General features: G+C 35.9%; 1 protein-coding gene across 2 annotated transcripts; it reads right to left on the minus strand.

Annotated features, from left to right (window-relative positions):
- Positions 1-703: 703 nt before the first annotated feature.
- Positions 704-19,262, minus strand: Arf4 (ADP ribosylation factor 4). 2 transcript variants are annotated; one of them, XM_058582192.1, is made up of 6 exons: positions 19,232-19,262; positions 9,205-9,285; positions 8,925-9,034; positions 4,525-4,596; positions 1,893-2,018; positions 704-1,097 (listed from the first exon to the last, which is right to left on the minus strand). In XM_058582192.1, exons 1-6 carry the CDS (start codon positions 19,245-19,247, stop codon positions 1,011-1,013), a joined length of 492 nt encoding a protein of 163 aa, XP_058438175.1. In that variant the 5' UTR covers positions 19,248-19,262; the 3' UTR covers positions 704-1,010. The 2 variants fall into 2 exon arrangements, with proteins under 2 accessions (XP_058438175.1, XP_046308903.1); XM_046452947.2 differs by lacking the exon at positions 19,232-19,262 and adding an exon at positions 18,780-19,175.
- Between the last annotated feature and the right edge of the window lie 214 nt (positions 19,263-19,476).

Raw genomic sequence — 19,476 nt, forward strand, 5'->3', positions numbered from 1 at the left:
TAATAACCCATGATAAATTTAGTTCTAACTTAAATAATTAATAAACCCACTGGGATTTATATTATTTGCCACAGTTTATAAAATATGCAAATCAACTTTGCTATACAGGAAAATTTATTTCAAACACAAAGAGTCATGAAGAACACACAGTTATATATTTTATCATTTTATTAGGAATAATTTCAAATGGGTTATGAAGAAAACTTATTGTGTTTGCTGAGTTTTCAAAAAAACTCTTAATGAAGATATGTTCATCAATAAACAAAACACCAGCAGAACTATCATATACTGGGCAAAGAGTCAGGCTGATACCAAAAGCAACATGCAACATAAAGAAGATAATAATATAAAGAAAGACAATCTGCTGAGTATTAAAAGCCATCTCAATATGAACTCTTTGCAACCAGCACAGAATTAGCTATCAAATCCAAACCACACCAAGGTTAAGTTTGGCTGACGGAAGCCAGGAAGTCAATAATAGGGAAAAAATATTAAGTTCCTCAGTGCAAGATAGCTGAATAGTGTTTTGGAGCATTTCCCTGGCTGGTACAAGAAGTATTAGAAAATCCTTTTGGCAAGGGATAGAAATAAATACAAATGGAATGCTACATGTTCAAATCAGCAGACTGTCCCAGGAATGATACAGGTATCAGTAAAATAGCAAGGGGATAACTTTAAAACATTATTTGTTGTGGGCTCAAAAAACATTCAAAACTGATTTATTTAAAGGTGTCACAATAGCTATGTCCAGGCATTTAGGTTTAAAGGAAGTCAAAATTAAAAGAGGATACTTTTTTCCCCAAGAATTTCTTCAAAACCAAGCATATTGCTAAAGAGCAACATTATACTTGGTAAACAATAATTGGCAACAAAATAAGTTTAAACGCTGTAATATTCTGCCCAAACCAGTCCCAGATACAGTTTAATAACCAAGATGCAAACTAATTTTGTTGTAACAAGCCTAGACCAATTCTATCAAAATGTGTCCTTGGTTAGATATCCAGTTTTATTTAACGTTTTGAAAGCTCGTTTGACAGCCAATCAAGTCCCTCATACAGACCAGTTCCTTGTGTAGCACAAGTGGCTTGAACATACCACTGTGAAGAAAGGACAAGAAAATACTGATTAACAAGATTGTGTATAAGCAGTGTTTAAACTTTCTTAATCAAAATACTAAGTATTCCCCCTTCAAATGTCCAAGGTTACTACTAAGTCAGCAGTCACTGTTAACTATATGGAAAAAAGAAAACGAAAATATGCAAAAACAATGGAAAATATGAGGAAATGTATTAAATGACTTCTTCTCAAACATAATTAATTTGCTATCTAAAGATTTTCTAACTATAAAGATTACTCAAAATTATCTATGCTTTAAGATTAGGAGTTTTCTCACACCTCTTGCTTCTCACAAACCCCCCTTATATTTAAAGCTACATCTACCTAGTCATTAAATTTAGTAAACTTTCCACCATTTAAACTGAAGAGAATATTCATGAGGAAACAGTAACTAACAAACTACTCAACTGAAAGGGCTGACTTTTGTATAATCAAAAATTATCATATTGTATTAGGGTTTGAACCCAGGGCTTCACACATTAGGCAAGCATTCAACTACTGAGCTAACATCCCCAGCTCTTTTTACTTATTTATTTTTGAGACACAGTCTCACTAAGTTGTTGAGACTGGCCTCAAACTTGAAATTTCTCCTGCATCAGCCTCCCCAGTAGCTGGGATTATAGGCATGAACCAGCCTGGCTTATGTTACCATAATTTTTATAAATGATGTGCTCATTGCCTTCACAGAGGATAACTATCAACTTTTAAATTGAGTATTAGCTGAAATAGTAACTCTAGAAGTCAGGAGGTCAGTATATTAACCTTCAAATACTTACTGTTCTGTTACGGAGAGACTGAAGGCCTAATTTATCTGTCATTTCGCTGATAGCCATAGCATTTGGCAAATCCTGTTTGTTTGCAAAAAGCAGCAGCACTGCATCTTGCAGCTCATCTTCCTCAAGCTAGAAATAAAAAGTAGACCATTAACAACTACAAAACTGGGTCCAATTATTGTAACTAACTGTCCAAAACAATGTCTTCCTATATATATATATTTTTTCAACATTAAATAGTGTTAAACAACAACCAAATTTCTCTACGTAAATTTCAGGTACTCTTACAACTTAAATCTCATATCTTTCAGATTTTAAATCCAGAGTAAATAATCATATGCCTTGAAGTAAAGCAAAAATGTTTTTTAAGCCAATCATCCTATACCCCATCAAGGCAAATCACTTTCAAGAATTTCCACAGAGAATGAAGACTGCCAAGGACAAGAAATATATAAGGGAATATAGTGTTTAAGGCATGATCTTACAGTACTTAGTAGCAAAAGTATTTAGATGGTGATCCTTTTGGATTTTTATCCTTTCCAGACAATGGGGTCTCACAACACTGAGAAAATAAAATTACTAAGATATTAGTAGTATCATAAAAGGTGCAAGAAGAGTACCAAGCATAAAGCTAGTAGGATTAAGTATTGTATAACACAACATGGATGACCCTTGAAAAATCATTCTAGGTGAAACAAGTTAGACACAAAAGATCACATATTAATATTTCCATTTATAGGAACATAAAGAATAAATAATTACAAAGAAACGAATACTAGATTATTGGTTGTCAGAGGCCAGGGATGTGGGTAGGAAAGGGAAGTAATGGGGAGTGACTGCTAATGGTTCCAGGATTTCTTTTTGGAATGATGGAAATTTTCTAATATTAGATTGTGGTGATGTTTATAAAACTCTGTATACTAAAGACCACTGACGTATACCTTTTTTAGGGTACAAGAGATCCAACCCAGAGCCTTGAATATACTGAATGCTATACCACTGAGCTACAGCCCAGCCTTGACTTGCACATTTTATTTTATCTTTACTTATTGGTGTTGGGGATTTAACCCAACCCAGGGGTATTAACTACTGATTCATGTCCCCAGCCCTTTTTTATACTTTATTTAAAGACAGGATCTCATTGAGTTGCTTAGGACCTCACTAAATTGCTGAAACTGGCTTTGAATTCATGATCCTCCTGCCTCAGCCTCCGGAGCCACTGGGGTTATAGACGTGTACCACTGCATCCAGACTTAGCTGCCCATTTTTATGGTTTGTGAATTATATTTCAATTTAGCTGTTTGCAACAAAGAGTAGGTGAAATTTGACTTAACTGGCAAAAATCCATCAGTGACTTAGTTATACAAATAACAGAAAAATTTTTTTTATAAACTATTCCACTCACAGGAGCAATGAATGATAATTACAATTTCATTTCAGTCAATATTTCATGGCCATACATCTGAAACCATAACAAGGTTCCTCAACAATTTTTCTCTCTTCCAGATTTTTAATAATCATAAATACATGAGAACATTAATCAGATACATGGCAAGGCAGAAATGCCACTGTCAACCAAATCCCCTCTTTCTAATGGAATTCTTCATCATAGCTGCTGTTATAAAATATTTCTGAATAATAGGCACAGCACAGAAAAAACTGAACCTGAGTCCAGTGTGGTAGCACATTCCTATAATTCCAAGAACTGGGGAAGCTGAAGCAGGAGAATTTCAAGTTCAATGCCAGCCCAGGGGCAACTTAGTGAGATCCTGTCTCAACATTAAATAAAAAGGCTGGGAATATAGCTCAGTGGTAGTGCCCCTGAGTTTGATCCTCAGTACTGTAAAAAATGGAAAAAAAAAAAAAAAAGAAAACTGAACCTGATGACCTTGAGAAGAAGGGATTCAAACCAGAAATCTCAGGTTAAAACTGAAAAACTGCAGACTTTATATTTGTAAAATAAAGAACTGGACTAAATCAAATATCCTTAACCAGAAACAGGCATTGAAATCAATCAGAGCATTCTGGGCAGTTTTTCTTTCCCTTTTTTTGTTTTTTTTTTTTTTGGTGATATGAGAAAATGAACCTAGGGGCTTTGAACATACCAGGCAAGTATACTATCACTAAGCTCCATGCATCTTTTTCAACTTACCGAAGGAGCTTTTCTTCTGTTTTTTAAAAAAAAGCTCTACAGGGACTCCCACAGTGGCATAATACTGTAATCCCAGTAACTCAGAAAGCAGAAGCAGGAGGATTACAAATTCAAAGCCAACCTCAGCAACTTATCGAGACCCTGTCTCAATATAAAAAATATAAAGGACTAGGGATATAAGCTCAGTAGAATCCCCAGTACCAAAAACATAAATGAATAAATAAATAAGCTCCATAGGGGGTCATGGATGCAAGTCCAGTGACAGAACACATACTTCCAATGTATAATCGCTGGAACCGAATAAAATAAATAAATAAATAGTTTTATAGGAGATTTTTTCTTGTGCATTCTTAAGAATCTGAGAATAATATAGTTTCTCAAGTTACTTTCTACCTCTTAAAAATATATACCAACCACTAACACCACCACAATCGCCCAGAAAAACAAACCTTGGAAATGATGAAATTTAAAATATATCCTTACCATTTTCTGCAGTACTTGGGCTCCTTCCTGAATTCTTTCACGATCATTGCTATCTACCACAAAAATAAGACCCTAGGAAAAAAAATTATTTCAATAAATTATAAAATAAAACTTAAGGCACAGAGTAAATATGAAACATAACTAGCAAAATGTTATCAAGGTTAGACACTGGAAGAAAATGTTCCCTTACTGAAATGTAACAAACAAAAAAAAAAAACCTCAGGGTTTTAATACTAAAAACTAATAAGCATTATTTGTGATTTTAACTTATGTAATTTCAAATCTAAAAGAAAAATCTTAATCTTAACCAATGACGACTTTTCTCAACTATGCTTAAAATACTTTTCAACCCTTTTTTCTTCCCTAGCATATATAAGCACAAGTAAGTAAAGAGCAAAATAAACACAACGTGAAGACAAAAGGAAAAAGGATAAACTAATGATTCCAAAGAATCATGAATTTACTAAGAACAGGCTTATTCCCAAAAAAGCATGCTACAAAAAAGAAAAAAAGTGGCAGGAGTGAAGGGAGAGCATGCCCTAAAATAGTTTGCATATGCTTCAACGTGGAAAGAAAAAAAGAGCCTTATTCCAGAATGTTGCCTGCCAACTCTATCATGAGAAGACTCAAACAAAATATAACACAAGGATTGTGGTAAAGTATTTGCCTTGCACACACAGGCCCTAGGTTCTATCCTCAGTACTGCCAAAGGGGAAAAATAAGTTTTTTTTTTTTTTTAAAGAGAGAGAGAGAATTTTCAATATTTATTTATTTATTTATTAGTTTTTCAGCGGACACAACATCTTTGTTTGTATGTATGTGGTGCTGAGGATCAAACCCGGGCCGCATGTATGCTACCGCTTGAGCCACATCCCCGGCCCCATAAAATCTTTAAAACTATCTCATCATCAAGTTTAATCTGGGAACAAAAAAAACAAAAACATGAAAATTTCAAGATTCACTTGATCAAACTGAATTTTTTTTTTTTTTTTTTTTTTTTTTTGGTCTGGGTATTGAACCCAAGGGTACTTAACCATAAGCCACATATCCAGCCTTTTAAAAACATTTTACTGACAGACAAGATCTCACTAAGTTGCTTAGGGCCTCGCTCAATTGCTGAGGCTGGCTTTAAAATTTCAGTCCTCCTGTTTCAGCCTTTGGAGCCACTGGGATTACAGGGGTGCACAACTGTGCCCTGTGCAAATAAGAAATTTTTAACAAAAAAGGAAGGTAGTGATTTTTTTTTTTTTTCGGCAGTACCTCAGGGTGATCTACCACCAAGCTACATCACAAGCTGTTTTTATTTTGAAGCAGGGTCTCAGTAGTGACAGTCTTTAAAGATATTTACAAATATAATAATTCTGTACTACAAAAGAGATACCATTTGAATTAAGACTTTTTGAAAAAATTTCAAATGGAAGCCAGTCATGGTGTAATCCCAACAACTTGGTAGGCTGAAGCAGAGGATTGTAAGTTTGAGGCTAGCCTCAGCAATTTAGAAAGGCCCTAAATAACTTAGCAAGATCCTGTCTCAAAATAAAAAATACAAAGGGCTGGGGATGTGGCACAGTGATAAAGCAGCTCTGGGTTTAATCCAGTACCTCAAAACATTAAAACAACTTTCATATGGGAAAGTATGAAATTCTCAGCCAGAAAAGCAGGGACAGATTAATTTAATAGCTTTGGTAAAATCTATTGGTATTTTGCTAATGTGATTCACTGCTTTTAATATTTTTCTTCCTACAACCCTACCTTCTAAAGTATTTTATTTATGGTTTTTTTTTTTTTTTTTGGTAATGGGGGATTGAACCTAGGGGGCTCTACCATTAAGCTACACTCCAGCCCTTTTTACTTTTCTTTTTTCTTTCTCCTTATTTTTTTAGTTGTAGATGGACACAATACCTTTATTTATTTATTTGTTTTGTGGTGCTAAAGATCAAATCCAGTGCCTCACACATGCTACGCAAGCACTCTACACTACTGCGCCACAACCCAGCCCTCTTTTTACTTAAATATTTTTTTAGTTGTTAATAGACCTTTATTTTATTTATGTATTTATATGTGGTACTGAGAGTCAAACCCAGCGCCTCACACATGCCAGGCAAGTGCACTACCACTGAGAAAAACTGATCAGGAATGCTAGAAATGCAAGCTAAGAGCTTAACTGTGATTACATCAGGTGACACCTAAGACTTTCTCCAGCAAATATGAATTCCCTAGGAAGAAATACTTGGGATTTTAATTCTAGGGTGGCGTGAAGGCCAGGAATGGAGCTAATCTAAAATTTAAAACTCAAAAATTCTTACAAAGTGTTGTAAGTAAATCCAGAGATAAAACCATTACTGGTGGATCAAGAATTATAAGGTTTTACATGATGCTTAACTTTACTTCAAAAATATGCTCCCTAGCCAGGCCCAGTGGTGGCACCTGTAATCCAAACAACTTGGGAGGCAGAGGCAAGATCATCATAAGTTCAAGGGCAACCTGGGCAATTTATCCAGAGACCCTATCTCAAATTTTTTAAAAAAGGGCTGGGAATGTAACCCAGTTATAAAGCACCCCTGGCTTCAATCTCAGTACAAAAACAAACTCCCAAAACAAAAACAAAAACTCCCTAAATGAAACACTAAGACTCATTTTTAAATAATTCAGGGGATTGGGGTTCACTAAACATGACTATCGGTTAAACAATACTGACTATATCCAACAACTAAAATTGTAATAATGGGAATTTATTATGCTAAATAAAGTTTTTTAAAGTATGGCAACTTTGATAAGCAAAGCTATTTTAATGACATACACATTCTTGTTTTTAAATAAGAAAGTATCCCATTTTCTTATTTTGACCTACTACTTATACTAGGTTTGTTCCAACCTCTCACCTGGGATATTCACTGCCCTCTGGTGGCATTATATCTCATTTGCATGCAATATTTTAAATGTTGGAGAGCAAGTCTAACGTTACAAATTTAAAACATATCAGTACTTTTAATATCACACTTTAATTTTTTTTAATATTTATTTCTTAGGTGTAAATGGACACAACACAATGCCTTTATTTTTATGTGGTGCTGAGGATCGAACCTGGGTCCCGCCCATGCTAGGGGAGTGCTCTACCACAATCCCAGCCCCATCACACTTTAATTTTTTAAAATTATCAACTTCAGTAATAAAAAAAAAACTAATGAGTAGAAGAGACAGCAGAATCGGGACTAGATTAAGCAAAGAACTCTCCAATCTTGAAGTCATTTCAAGTTTTAATTTCCTCATGAGATTTAAACTACAACAGTGGTTCTCACTGAGAAGCAGTTTTGCTCCCAGGGACTATTTTCCAAATTTTGGATTGTCAAAATTCAGTGAGACAGCTGCTACTGACATTTATCTAATGAGTAGAGGACAAGGAAGAGAGCCTTACTTACAGCCCAAAAGTGTTAGTATGACTGTTGTAAGATCCAAAATCAGCATCACCAGAGAACTTGCTAGAACCCCAGGCCTGGCTCTGTTTAACCAATATGTATTTTTGACAAATATCCAGGTAATTCATATGCACATTCATGTTTTAGAAATGCTAATGATGCTTAGTTACTTGCTCAGAGATTCTGATTCAAGTGGTATTTTGATATGATTGAGGCTTCTGGATTTTGAGAGCTCCTTAGGTGATTATCATATGCAGCTAAATTTGAGAACTCCTAATCTACAGGATCACTAAAGTCTCTTCCATGCCAGTATTATATATACTATATGACACTAATAAAATTATCTTACAAGTCAACATAACATTTATCTTAAATATTTTAAGATAAATTTTAAATAAAGTAACAAACACTGGGCTACTTGAGAAGGTCTATCATTATCTTACATTTATTAGAAACCACTACGATAAAAATTTACACATACTTTTCTTTCTAAACTAACAATGAGAGACCTAATTCATGCTTTTTTTTTTTTTTTTTGAGAAAAAGAAGTTTTTTTTTTTTTCTTTGCTAGCAAAGGAGAAACACAGGAGACTCCTGTCCCAGAGGCTGTGATTCTGCCCATCAGCAGGACAGGGGGTTTTGAAGAGGTGATTTCAAGGCCATATTCCACTGGTCTCTGTGGAAGTTGTAATTCATTTGTTAATTTGGGAGATAGTCTGAGATCTTCTGGTACCTCATTCTTGAAAACCACATCTGCACCCATCCCACCTCATCTTTCAAAATCTTACTGGGTTAGCTAACTCTTACCACAGGTAGTTTAGCTTTCAAAGGCATGAATGAAAGTCCACTAAAGAATATGGGAGTAGTAATAAGGTCAACTCATATGGTACACACCAACCTCCAAGTAAACACTAGATATTAATGTAAAATTCATTACATGAAACCTATAAAAAAGGTCTTAAATTTTTTTTATACCATTCTTACCTGGGTATTCTGGAAGTAATGCCTCCAGAGAGGCCTAATTTTATCTTGACCACCAACATCCCATACTGTGAAACAAATGTTCTTATACTCTACTGTTTCCACATTAAAACCTACAAGGAAAAACAAAAATGCTGTGCATAATGCATTGTTAAAATAAACTCCTTTACTATGGAATATCTTAGTTATCCTATCAAGAAAATCATCAAGTTTTAACAAAAACACAGATTCTGCCTTTTTTCCCATTAAGATGTAAGTTAAAGTCAACAGTAAACTTTCTTACCAATGGTAGGAATGGTGGTGACTATCTCCCCTAACTTCAGTTTATACAGAATGGTCGTCTTGCCAGCAGCATCCAATCCAACTAGAAGAAGACATTACAGATTTAAAATCTAGACCAAAAGCATACAAAGAAATAATTTTATAATGACTTATTAATCTGAAAGTAAAAGTTGACTGTTCACGGCACAAATCTGAGTTAGAAACAAAAATCACCTCACTTCTGATTCCCAAAGGGAATATACTAGAAGCCTTTCTATTTTTCTTTCTAGACCTATCAAGACAGCATAAAGTAGCAAAAGGAAAAGAATACCTGGTTGACTCAGAATCTAATCTTTGGTTCTGCCACAAACTTGATAGGTAAGCACTCTGCAGTGAGCCATATACTCAGCCCTAGGTTAAATGATTTTTATTTTTTATTTTATTTTTTTGTGGTACTGGGGCTTAAACCTAGGGGTGTTTTACCACTAAGTACATCCTCTCTCAGTCCCTTTTATTTTGAAACAGGGCCTCACTAAATCGCTGAGGCCAGCCTCAAAGTTAAAATCTTCCAATCTCATCCTCCCAAGGAGCTGTGATTACAGGTGCACATCTCAGAACCTGTCTATCACCCACCCTCTTAGAGGCACACACCTGTAATCCTTGCAACTTGGGAGTTCGAGGCAGAAGGATCACAAGTTCAAGGTCAGCCTTGTAATGAGGCCCTAGGCAACTTTAATGAGACCCTGTTCTCAAAATAAAATAAAAGGTTCAATACCTGGTACTAAAAAAAACTAAAAAACAAAAACAAATTAGAAGATGAATCAGAGAACACAGAATAATAACAAAATCTATAGAGCATACTTTAAGCAAAATGACTTGATGTTAAGGAGAAAATATAGGTAACAGTGTCTTGGTCTCCTTATAATAATAAATGAAGAAAAGGCTAAATATACCCCTACCTCATCCATTTCAACATCAAATATGCACAAATAAGAACCAAAGTCTGGGGCTTGGGATGTGGCTCAAGCGGTAGCGCGCTCGCCTGGCATGCGTGCGGCCCGGGTTCGATCCTCAGCACCACATACAAAAAACAAACAAAGATGTTGTGTCCGCTAAAAAACTAAAAAATAAATATTAAAATTCTCTCTCTTAAAAAAAAAAAAGAACCAAAGTCTGGCTTAATTTGTATTGTAAAAATGGTTCTCCAATATAAATCAAGTCTTTCTTCTTAAAACAATTCAATTGAAGCTAAGGTGTAAGTAGGGAGGAATGTACTTGCTATAGAGAAAAAAATCCACATTGGAAAATGATAAACTTATTACAATGATAGGGAAGAACAAATTAAGTCCTTTCAAGTATGACTCTCTCAAAATCTGTATATTCTATATTGTTTGCAAAAGCCCTCATAAATCAAAGACCAATATCTAATAACCTCACTGAATGTCTCAATTTTCTAAGAACATCACTTTTAGCAGCCTCATTTATTTTTATGACATATTTTTTAAAAAATTAATTGAGGGGCCGGGTTTGTGGCTCTGGGGTAGAGTGCTTGTGTGAGGCACTGGGTTTGATTCCTGGCACCACATAAAAAAAATAAATTAAATAAAGGTATTCTGTCCATCTACAACTAAAAATATATATTATTTAAAAATCAACTGAGTACTGATTGCAGCAAGGACACATTCTATATATTTACATCAAAGCATAATTTAGCACATGAAAGCAATGACAGTAAGTTTTATATAAAAAAAAAAAAACTGAAATCATCTCAATTATCTTGTTTTCATTCCTGTGCAGTAAGTTTAATTTTTATCAGTTTGTCCAAAATGAAGACTATATAGTAATTCAGACTTATCCCACCTAATCCTTCCTATTCTCTACCCTACTTTAAGATTTCCCTTCATGCTCTAGCCTCTATGACTTCTTATACCTGTGCCCTCTAATCAAATCCTTTTCCCCCTTTTATACTAGATCACAGGTTTATTCTTTCTAAAATTCTATGACACATACAGTACAATGAGTCATCCACCCCAAGCCTTCATTCTTGGGCATAAGAACTACTATACAAAGTTTTATTTTTGAATATGAAACAGTAACAAAAAGATCAGTAGAGGGTGAGGACTATTGCTCAGTTGGTAGAGTACTTGCCTTGCATGCACAAGGCCCTTGGTTCAATCCCCAACACACACCAAAAATAAAAATAAAGTGCTCTTTGGGGCCAGGGTTGTGGCTCAGTGGTAGAGATCTTGCCTAGCATGTGTGAGGCACTGGGTTCAATCCCCGGCATCACATAAAATACAACAATAAAATAAAAGTATTGTGTTAAAAAAAAAAAAAATCAGGAAAGCATGGGATATAACTCAATGGTAGAAAAGTGTCTACCATGTGCAAGGCCATGGGTTTAATCCCCAGCACCACAAAAAATAAATAAGAAAACAATTTGAATAATTAGCAAAGAGAAGACACTACTGTAAAATCTGACATCTTCAGTGAAAACACACACAAAAGGAAGGCGTGTAAAACAACCAAATCTTTTAATTTTTCTACAATGCTATCTCTCTTGAGAGAATAAGATATTTTTAAGAAAACAACAACAACAAAATCACCTTAAAATCCAAACACAATTAAGCCAAGTCAGAACTGAAACTGAAATGCTGGTTAGGAAAAAGGAAAATGAAAAACAAAAGCACTCAAATCATATACTGAGAACTGACCAATCCTCATTGGAGGTCCAGCAAGACCTCATTCCACCTTTTAAAAACAATGTAAAAGCCAGGCATGGTGGCCCATGCTTGCATTTCCAGCAAGTGAGGAAGCTGAGCAAGAGGACTGCCAGTTTAAACTGCCTAAGCAAATTAACAAGACCCTGTCTTAAAATAAATGAGAAGGACTGGGGATGCAGTTCAATGGTAGAGCACTCCTGGGTTTAATTCCCAGTATCACACCAATAAAATAAAAATAAAATATAAATCAAAAAATACTAAGAATGCATAAAGTCCAAGATGAATCATGATTAAATAATTATTTTAAGTTATAAAAAAAGACACAAGTATTCCAATTATTCTTTTAATAAGTTTTATAACGGTAAGTCTTTTTTTATTTTTTATGTGGCACCAAGGATCAAACCCATGCCTCACACATGCTAGGCAAACACTCTACCACTTAACTACAACAGCAGCCCCCCAGAGTCTTTTTTAACCTGATTAGCAAGTATGGCTTTCATTAAAAAAATACATAAATAAATAAATAAATAAATTTCTTTTATCAAAATGTTGAACTGTTTACATTTCCTGAAGCATCCTTTTGAAGATGACTGCTTTATAGCCTTCAATAAGAACTTTTTTTCAGGGAAGCATTTACAAAATAATGCAATCAGAAAGACCTTTTAAGCACCCACAAATTATTTTTTACATGAAAATTACAAGGGGTTAGGGCTGTAGCTAGGTGGTAGAAAGCTTGCCTAGTATTCAAGAAGCCCTGGGTTTGGTTCCCAGCAGCATAACAAACAAAACAAACTACCAGACAACAGGGCTGGGGACATAGATCAGTGGCAGAGCACATCAGCATGCATTAAGCCCCGGGTCTGATCTATAGCACCACAAAACTGCCTCCCAAACTACAGTTGTTTTGTTTTTGTTTTAGAGAGACAGAGAGAGAGAATTTTAATATTTATTTTTTAGTTATCGGCGGACACAACATCTTTGTTTGTATGTGGTGCTGAGGATCGAACCCGGGCCGCATGCATGCCAGGCGAGCGCGCTACCGCTTGAGCCACATCCCCAGCCCAAACTACAGTTTTAATAGCTCATAGCCACATAAAAGATATCTTCTCAATTGTATCCAAAATAATGGTGCTGTATAAATACAAACCAAGAGTTGTTTTTTATTTGTTTTGTTTTTTAAAGGCTGGGGTTGTGGCTCAGCAGTAGTGCACTTGCATAGCATGTGTGAGGCACTGGATTCAATTCTCAGCACTGCATATAAGTAAATAAAATTATTAAGGTCTGTCAACAACTCAAAAAAAAAAGGCATTTCTATTGTGAGCTTTAAGATGCACAAATTGTAGGAACACACCATCATCAACTTAAAACTCATTATATAGTTCTTTACACAAAAACTTATTGGTCTAACAATTTTGTGCCACTTTAGAAATTTCTATTTTTTTTAAATATATATATTAGTAGTAGATGAACACAACACCTTTATTTTATTTGGTTTTATTTTTATGTGGTGCTAGGGACTGAACCCAGTGCCTCAAGCATGCTAGGCAAGCGCTCCACCACTGAGCCACAACGCTGGTCCCACTTTAGTCATTTCTTAATATGTATTTCCTTATGTTTCAATATGGATGATCAAAGTGTTAATATTCCAAGCAAAACTACTTCAGTAACCTTTGCCAATCATTAAAAAATATGCCTACCAACTTACAGCAGTCAGAAATTCTTATATTTCAAGTTAAAGAAGGCCGATGCAGGGTTGGGGATGTGATGCTCAGTGATAGAGCACTTGCCTCGCATGTGTGAGGCACTGGGTTCAATCCTCAGCACCACATAAAAATTTTAAACAAAATAAGTTAATGTGTCCTTCTACAACTAAATAAAAATATTTTTAAAAAGAAGGCAGATGCAATTATATCAACTTTGAAAGGAAAAAAAAAAAAAGTACAGAAAAAAACCCTTTCCAGATGGGAAAAATTATTTTCCTTCATGTTTTCCTTTCTCTTTCAAATTTTGTTTTCCTTTTAATTTCATTTTCCACTTCAAATTTTCGTAAAAAGTTTGAAATACACCATAATTTTAAAATAATCATTTAAAATTGAGAGTTACTGTGTTCCAAGCACAGTAGCAGGTCCATATTTTTGACACTTACATCCTTAAATTAACCTTCCATTTTTCAGACTAGGCATCTTAAGTTCAGAAATGTCCCCAGAATCACAGAAGTAAAACAGCAGGTGTTCAAAACCCTAGGTATTCTGTAGAATTAGAACCTTCAAATGTTGCTAGTGGGAATGTGAATGACACACTGCTTTTGAAAACAATTTGTCAGTTCCCCAAAATGTTAAACGATTATCATATGACCCCCAAATTGCACTCCTAGGTTTTTACCTGAGAATTAAAATATGTGCCCACCAAAACAAACTTGTCACATATGTTCATAATATCATAATGCCATTATTTATGAGACCAGTAAGTACAAATGCCCAAATTTACATCAACTAATGAAAGGAGAAACAAAATGTGTTATAGGTGTCATACAATGGAATTACTATTTGGCCATTTAAAAAAGGCATGAAGGGCTGAGGTTGTGGCTCAGCGGTAGAGCACTCGCCTATCAAGTGTGAGGCCCTGGGTTCGATCCTCAGCACCACATAAAAATAAATAAATAAAACAAAGGTATTGTGTCCAACTACAACTAAAAAATAAATATTTAAAAAGTAAAATAAATAAAATAAAAAAGTCATGAAGTACAAATACATGCTACAACAAGAACTTTGAAAACATCATTCCAAGCGAAAAAAGCCACACAAAGGGCTACATATTACATGATTCCATGGTATAAAATGTTCAGAATAGACAAACACAAAAATAAAGTAGATTAGAGAGGCTGGACTTTAGCTCAATGGCAGAGCATTTGCCTAGCATGTGTGGGGCACTGAGTTCAATCCTCAGAACTGCATAAAAAAATAAATAAAGGCATTCTATTCATCTACAACTACAAATTTTTTTAATATTTATTTTTTAATTGTAGTTGTCAATAATACCTTTTTAAAATTTACTTTAATGTGGTGCTGAGGATCGAACCCAGGGCCTCACACGCACTAGGCAAGCACTCTACAGCTGAGCCGCAACTCCAGCCCCCCACCTCCAAAATTTTTTTTTTAATAAATTAATAAAGTAGATTAGAGACTGCCAGAGAATGGGAAGAGGAGAATGGAAATGTCTGCTAAAGGGTATAGATTTCTTTTTTGGAATGATGAAAATATTCTGGAATTAGACAGTGGTGATGGCTACAAAATACAAATATACTAAAAACCGTAAATTTTATGGTACATAAATATTACAACTTAAAAAAATAAAAAGACAAACAACCTAATCCTGACACCAGAGTGCTAAAGTATTGTTTATAAATACTGCCATTAAATTTTTCTGGAGGATGTAATGTACCTTAATATTATCTGTTTGACCATTCAAACAGAAACTGAGGCTACCAGCTATGAAAAAGTACAGTGAGTGTAAGTTTTGCTTCTACTTAACAGTTCAGGAACATTTGCACTTGATTTATCAGGTTAATTAGAAACATATCATAAAAGTCAGTGTTAGCCACACTTTGTTGTAATGCAGATGTATCTAGGTATGGCTGTATCTATCAACTTCTAGTAACATGAAACTTGATTTTTTTCCCTTTCAGATTTTGAAAATTTCCTATACTCTCATAACTAATCAGAAAGGCCTTATTTTATTTTGCAGTGCTGGGACTCAAATCCAGGACTGCAGGCATGCTAGGCATGTACTCTACCATTGAGCTACATCCCCAGCCCAGGCCCCTTTACAAAAAAAATTTAAAGGGCTAGTAATTATGTTTTCAACTAATGACATGAGAAAATGCTTGCAATAAGGATAAGTTAAAAATGAGAACAAAAACTATCACAACTCAATTTTAGAACTGAAAAATGATATAGCTACTTTGGAACTTTGAAAACATGAGAGTAAAGATGGCAAATAATAGTGAAATAGTAATTACAAGCAATTATTACTTTATTCTTTCACATGTTGTCTAAATTTCACAAACAGGACATATTTTTTAATCAGTGCAAAAAAACTACATAATAAATGGATTTACGAAATATGCTGAAAAATATGAAACACCACTTTTAGTTTGAAGACCCACATAAAATATTGCTAATATTTCTTAAACTTGGCAAATAAAAGATCCTTCCTCTTGAACCTCTCTGGTCCCAAAGAACCACAGTAACATTCAAGGCAATACAGACTACAATGGTATTAGCAAACTTTTAAAGCAATACTTTTCGATCCTTTTCAACAGGTTAAAAACTCAAAAATTCAAAGTAAAAGAGGTGAGAATAACTATCCTCTGCAGAACCCATGAGCATATTCAGATATAAACAAAAATTCACAGATTCCCTTATTAAAACTAACATTTTATCACAGACCAAGATATGGATATCTACTTAAAATAAGTTAATGTAAGGCTAACTGCTTTCTAACTCCAGCTGTATAAGAACTCGGATGATATCTGGCTGCCCTTGAATTTAAACTTAATAGCAAAACATGAGTAATTAGCCCTTATAAATACTACATAGTTTCTGTCCTTCAAGAGTCCAAAAGACTTTAAATTTGAGAGTGTTGGCTTTTTATTTCTAATTACAGTTAACTACCAGCCTTATCTTCCAACACTGATTTTTTTCAATAACTTGAACTTTTGGGACAGCAGTAAAGGCAGGAATTAAATTTACATCTTTTCCACAGTAGCCTGGCAAAACAGACACATTAGCTAACTGCTTTTAATACATTTTGTGACCTACTATTTATGCTGTCACTCTTAAAGCCACAAAGAAAAACCTAAGACTTATCAAACTTTTAAACCACCTCCTTTCCCTGTTCTTGAGAACATATCCCTGTTCGTACTTACTCTAATAAGTTACCATAAAAATTCGCCTTGTGACAAAAGTGTTTTTAATCAAGTAAAACTGATTATTCCTAAACTAAAGTAAAAAAAGAAGAAAAGCAAACCATAGGACTGGGGCTGTAGCTCAGCAGCAAGCACTTGACTAGCATGCATGAGGCACTGGGTTCAATCCTCAGCACTACATAAAAATAAACAAAGGCATTCTGTAATTCTATAATTACCAAAAAAAAAAAAAAAAAGAAAAAAGAAAAATTAATGAAAAAAGAATAGCAAACCATAAAATAAATAATTCCAAATCCTGTCTTCTATCACTTGCAGAAAATTAAATACTTATCCCCTTCCATTTTCTTCTGATCATTATGTGGGAAAGAGGGGAAAGCAAATATAAGACATTGTTTATAGCATATTTCTGCCCTTCTTCCCATTCTGACAGTTTTAACCATAACAAAAGACCAAGGAAAGGAAAAATAGCAACTGATTTATGATAAACATTAAGTAAAACAACCAATGTACTACATTTTCAGGAACACAATTACGTCCAGGTAAACCTCTAAGAAACAGCCTGGAAATTGTATTTATCATAGTCCAAAAGTTCTCCCACTGACTTCAGATTCTTTTTCTGACTGCCAACTTTCAGCCACTTAAAACTTAAAAAATATGCCTGCCCTTCTAAGTCTGTCCTCTTATAAAGGAAATATGAGAAACTTAAAAACACTAACTTGTCTTTGTGAACGAATCATGAACAATTGTTTTATGGATTGTAAAGAAACTAAGAGGAAAATAAAACAAGAACCAAATGTGTAAAATAACTCTTCATATACCTTAAAATATTGAACTTATCACAATAGCAGAACTGGAAAAATAGGTCCCACTGCCACTCTCTAGAAAACAAATAAACCAACAAGCTTCACACTTGAGAGGCTACTTTTAACATTATTCAGGTCTATTATTCGGTTGTGAGGTAGAAACTACTCACAGTACTAGGAAGGAGGGGTTGCTTACATCACCCAAGTGACAGCCCTTCTCCCTCAGCTGTAAAAAAAAAAAAAAAAAAAAGCCTCTGAAAAAGTAGTTTTTAAAATTTTAAGTTTCGAAAAGAAATTAAAAAAAAATTGTAGTTACTATTTGATAAGGTTATCTTAAAATCAAACGTCATGATGTTCGGTTAAGATATTAAAAATTTACCAGGTTTTAAAAGTAGTTTCTCAAAGTTTTCTGTGTTAAACCTTAAGCTGGACAGATATTAGTTTATAATAAACCAAATATATTTAGAGTTCTTAAAAGTAGACAAAAGAAATAGATACATGCTAAACTTGGTTTGCATGGAATGAGCTCATTAATAAGGGGGGAAAAAAGAAGCCGAATCCAGCGCGAGGCAAAGTTTAGCAAAATGAGCTAAAGATTCCGGACTCCCCACAAACCTAGGGTGCCCCCTCGCCATCGCACTGGCCCTGGTCACTTCCTGCCCCAGGCGGCACCAAGTCGTCGGTGGCCGCTCGCTCACCTACCAATGGTGTACGCAGACCGTGTACACCAAGAGGAAAGGAGGAGGAGGAAGGCTGGAGACGCTGAGCCTCCCTCTCAATTGCTGCCCACACCCAGGTTAGAGGAAAAGAAAATCGCACTCTCAGAACGGACCTTACCAGCGTTCGCTTTCCCCAAATCTCCACCCAATCTAGTCCGGTTTTCAATTAGATCAAGGAAAATCAAGTCCAGAATAAGAAAAATGTTTCCCGAGGCTCTGAACCTGCCTCTTCAGCAGCCGATCTGCGGTAATCGCTCACCTTTCGCCATTGTTCCCCCAAAAGAATTCTTTCCGACCCCCGACCCGTCACCCCTCCCCCACCACAGCTGGCGGAGGAAAAAACAGGCCCCGAGGCGGCCCCAAGCTTCAAGATCCGGCCTCCTTCCCGATCCGTACAGGGGTCTGGCCTTCGGTCCCTCACTCACCCATCAAAATACGCATCTGCTTCTTGCCGAAGAGGCGGGAGAACAGAGAAGAGATGGTGAGGCCCATGGCGGTAGTGGCACTTGCGATGGGCAGAATAAGGGGTCGGGGCGTCCCTGGGCCTTCTCCTTTCACACTCCCAACAAACTGAGCGCAAGGGAAAAGAAAGACCTGAGGCAGAAAGGGGGCGACAGGGACCGCTCGTTGGCCGGCGTGACGGGTGAAGCTTCGGGACAGGAATTAGCGGGTGGAGGACCGGCTTGGCGACTGGCGCGGCAGCTCAGGCTCTGACTTTAATTCTCCGGCTGTGCCACGTCACACGGCGGCCCCGGCAACTCTGGCTGCGGCCCTGCCCCTCCAACGCGGACAGATTCGCGTCACCGTCGCCCCATCCCCCTGTTCTTCCGGTACTGCCAGCGCCACTACGCCTGCGCACGCAGGGAATTGGCCATACCTTTGCTGACGTGCATCTCTCCCCGCTGCCACTTTCCGGACGTGGCTCCAGGAGTGGGGCGAGGCCGGATGCACAGGCATACTGGGAGAAGGGCGAAGTCCCGTGATGCCTCGCTTTGTCACTTCCAATCAGACTCAAGGCAAAACGCCTCTGCTCAGAAAAATGTGTTGTAGGGTTGTATCCTTGCTTCCAGGAATGCGAGAAAAGCATTATGGGTTAGATAGTGAATGTTTGGGCGTCTTTCT

This window comes from Marmota monax, unplaced genomic scaffold, assembly GCF_021218885.2.
Source record: "Marmota monax isolate L192 unplaced genomic scaffold, Marmota_monax_Labrador192_F-V1.1 WCK01_AAM20220418_F8-fsc00042, whole genome shotgun sequence".
Taxonomy (NCBI): domain Eukaryota; kingdom Metazoa; phylum Chordata; class Mammalia; order Rodentia; family Sciuridae; genus Marmota; species Marmota monax.

Excerpts from the sequence above, each read along its gene's own strand:
- Arf4 (XM_046452947.2), bottom strand. The coding sequence starts at position 18,846 with ATGGGCCTCACCATCTCTTCTCTGTTCTCCCGCCTCTTCGGCAAGAAG. Across the intron at positions 4,597-8,924 it reads ATTACTTCCAGAATACCCAG|GGTCTTATTTTTGTGGTAGA; the intron begins GTAAGAATGGTA and ends TTTTTTTCCTAG. Across the intron at positions 2,019-4,524 it reads CCCAAGTACTGCAGAAAATG|CTTGAGGAAGATGAGCTGCA; the intron begins GTAAGGATATAT and ends TTTTATTTCTAG.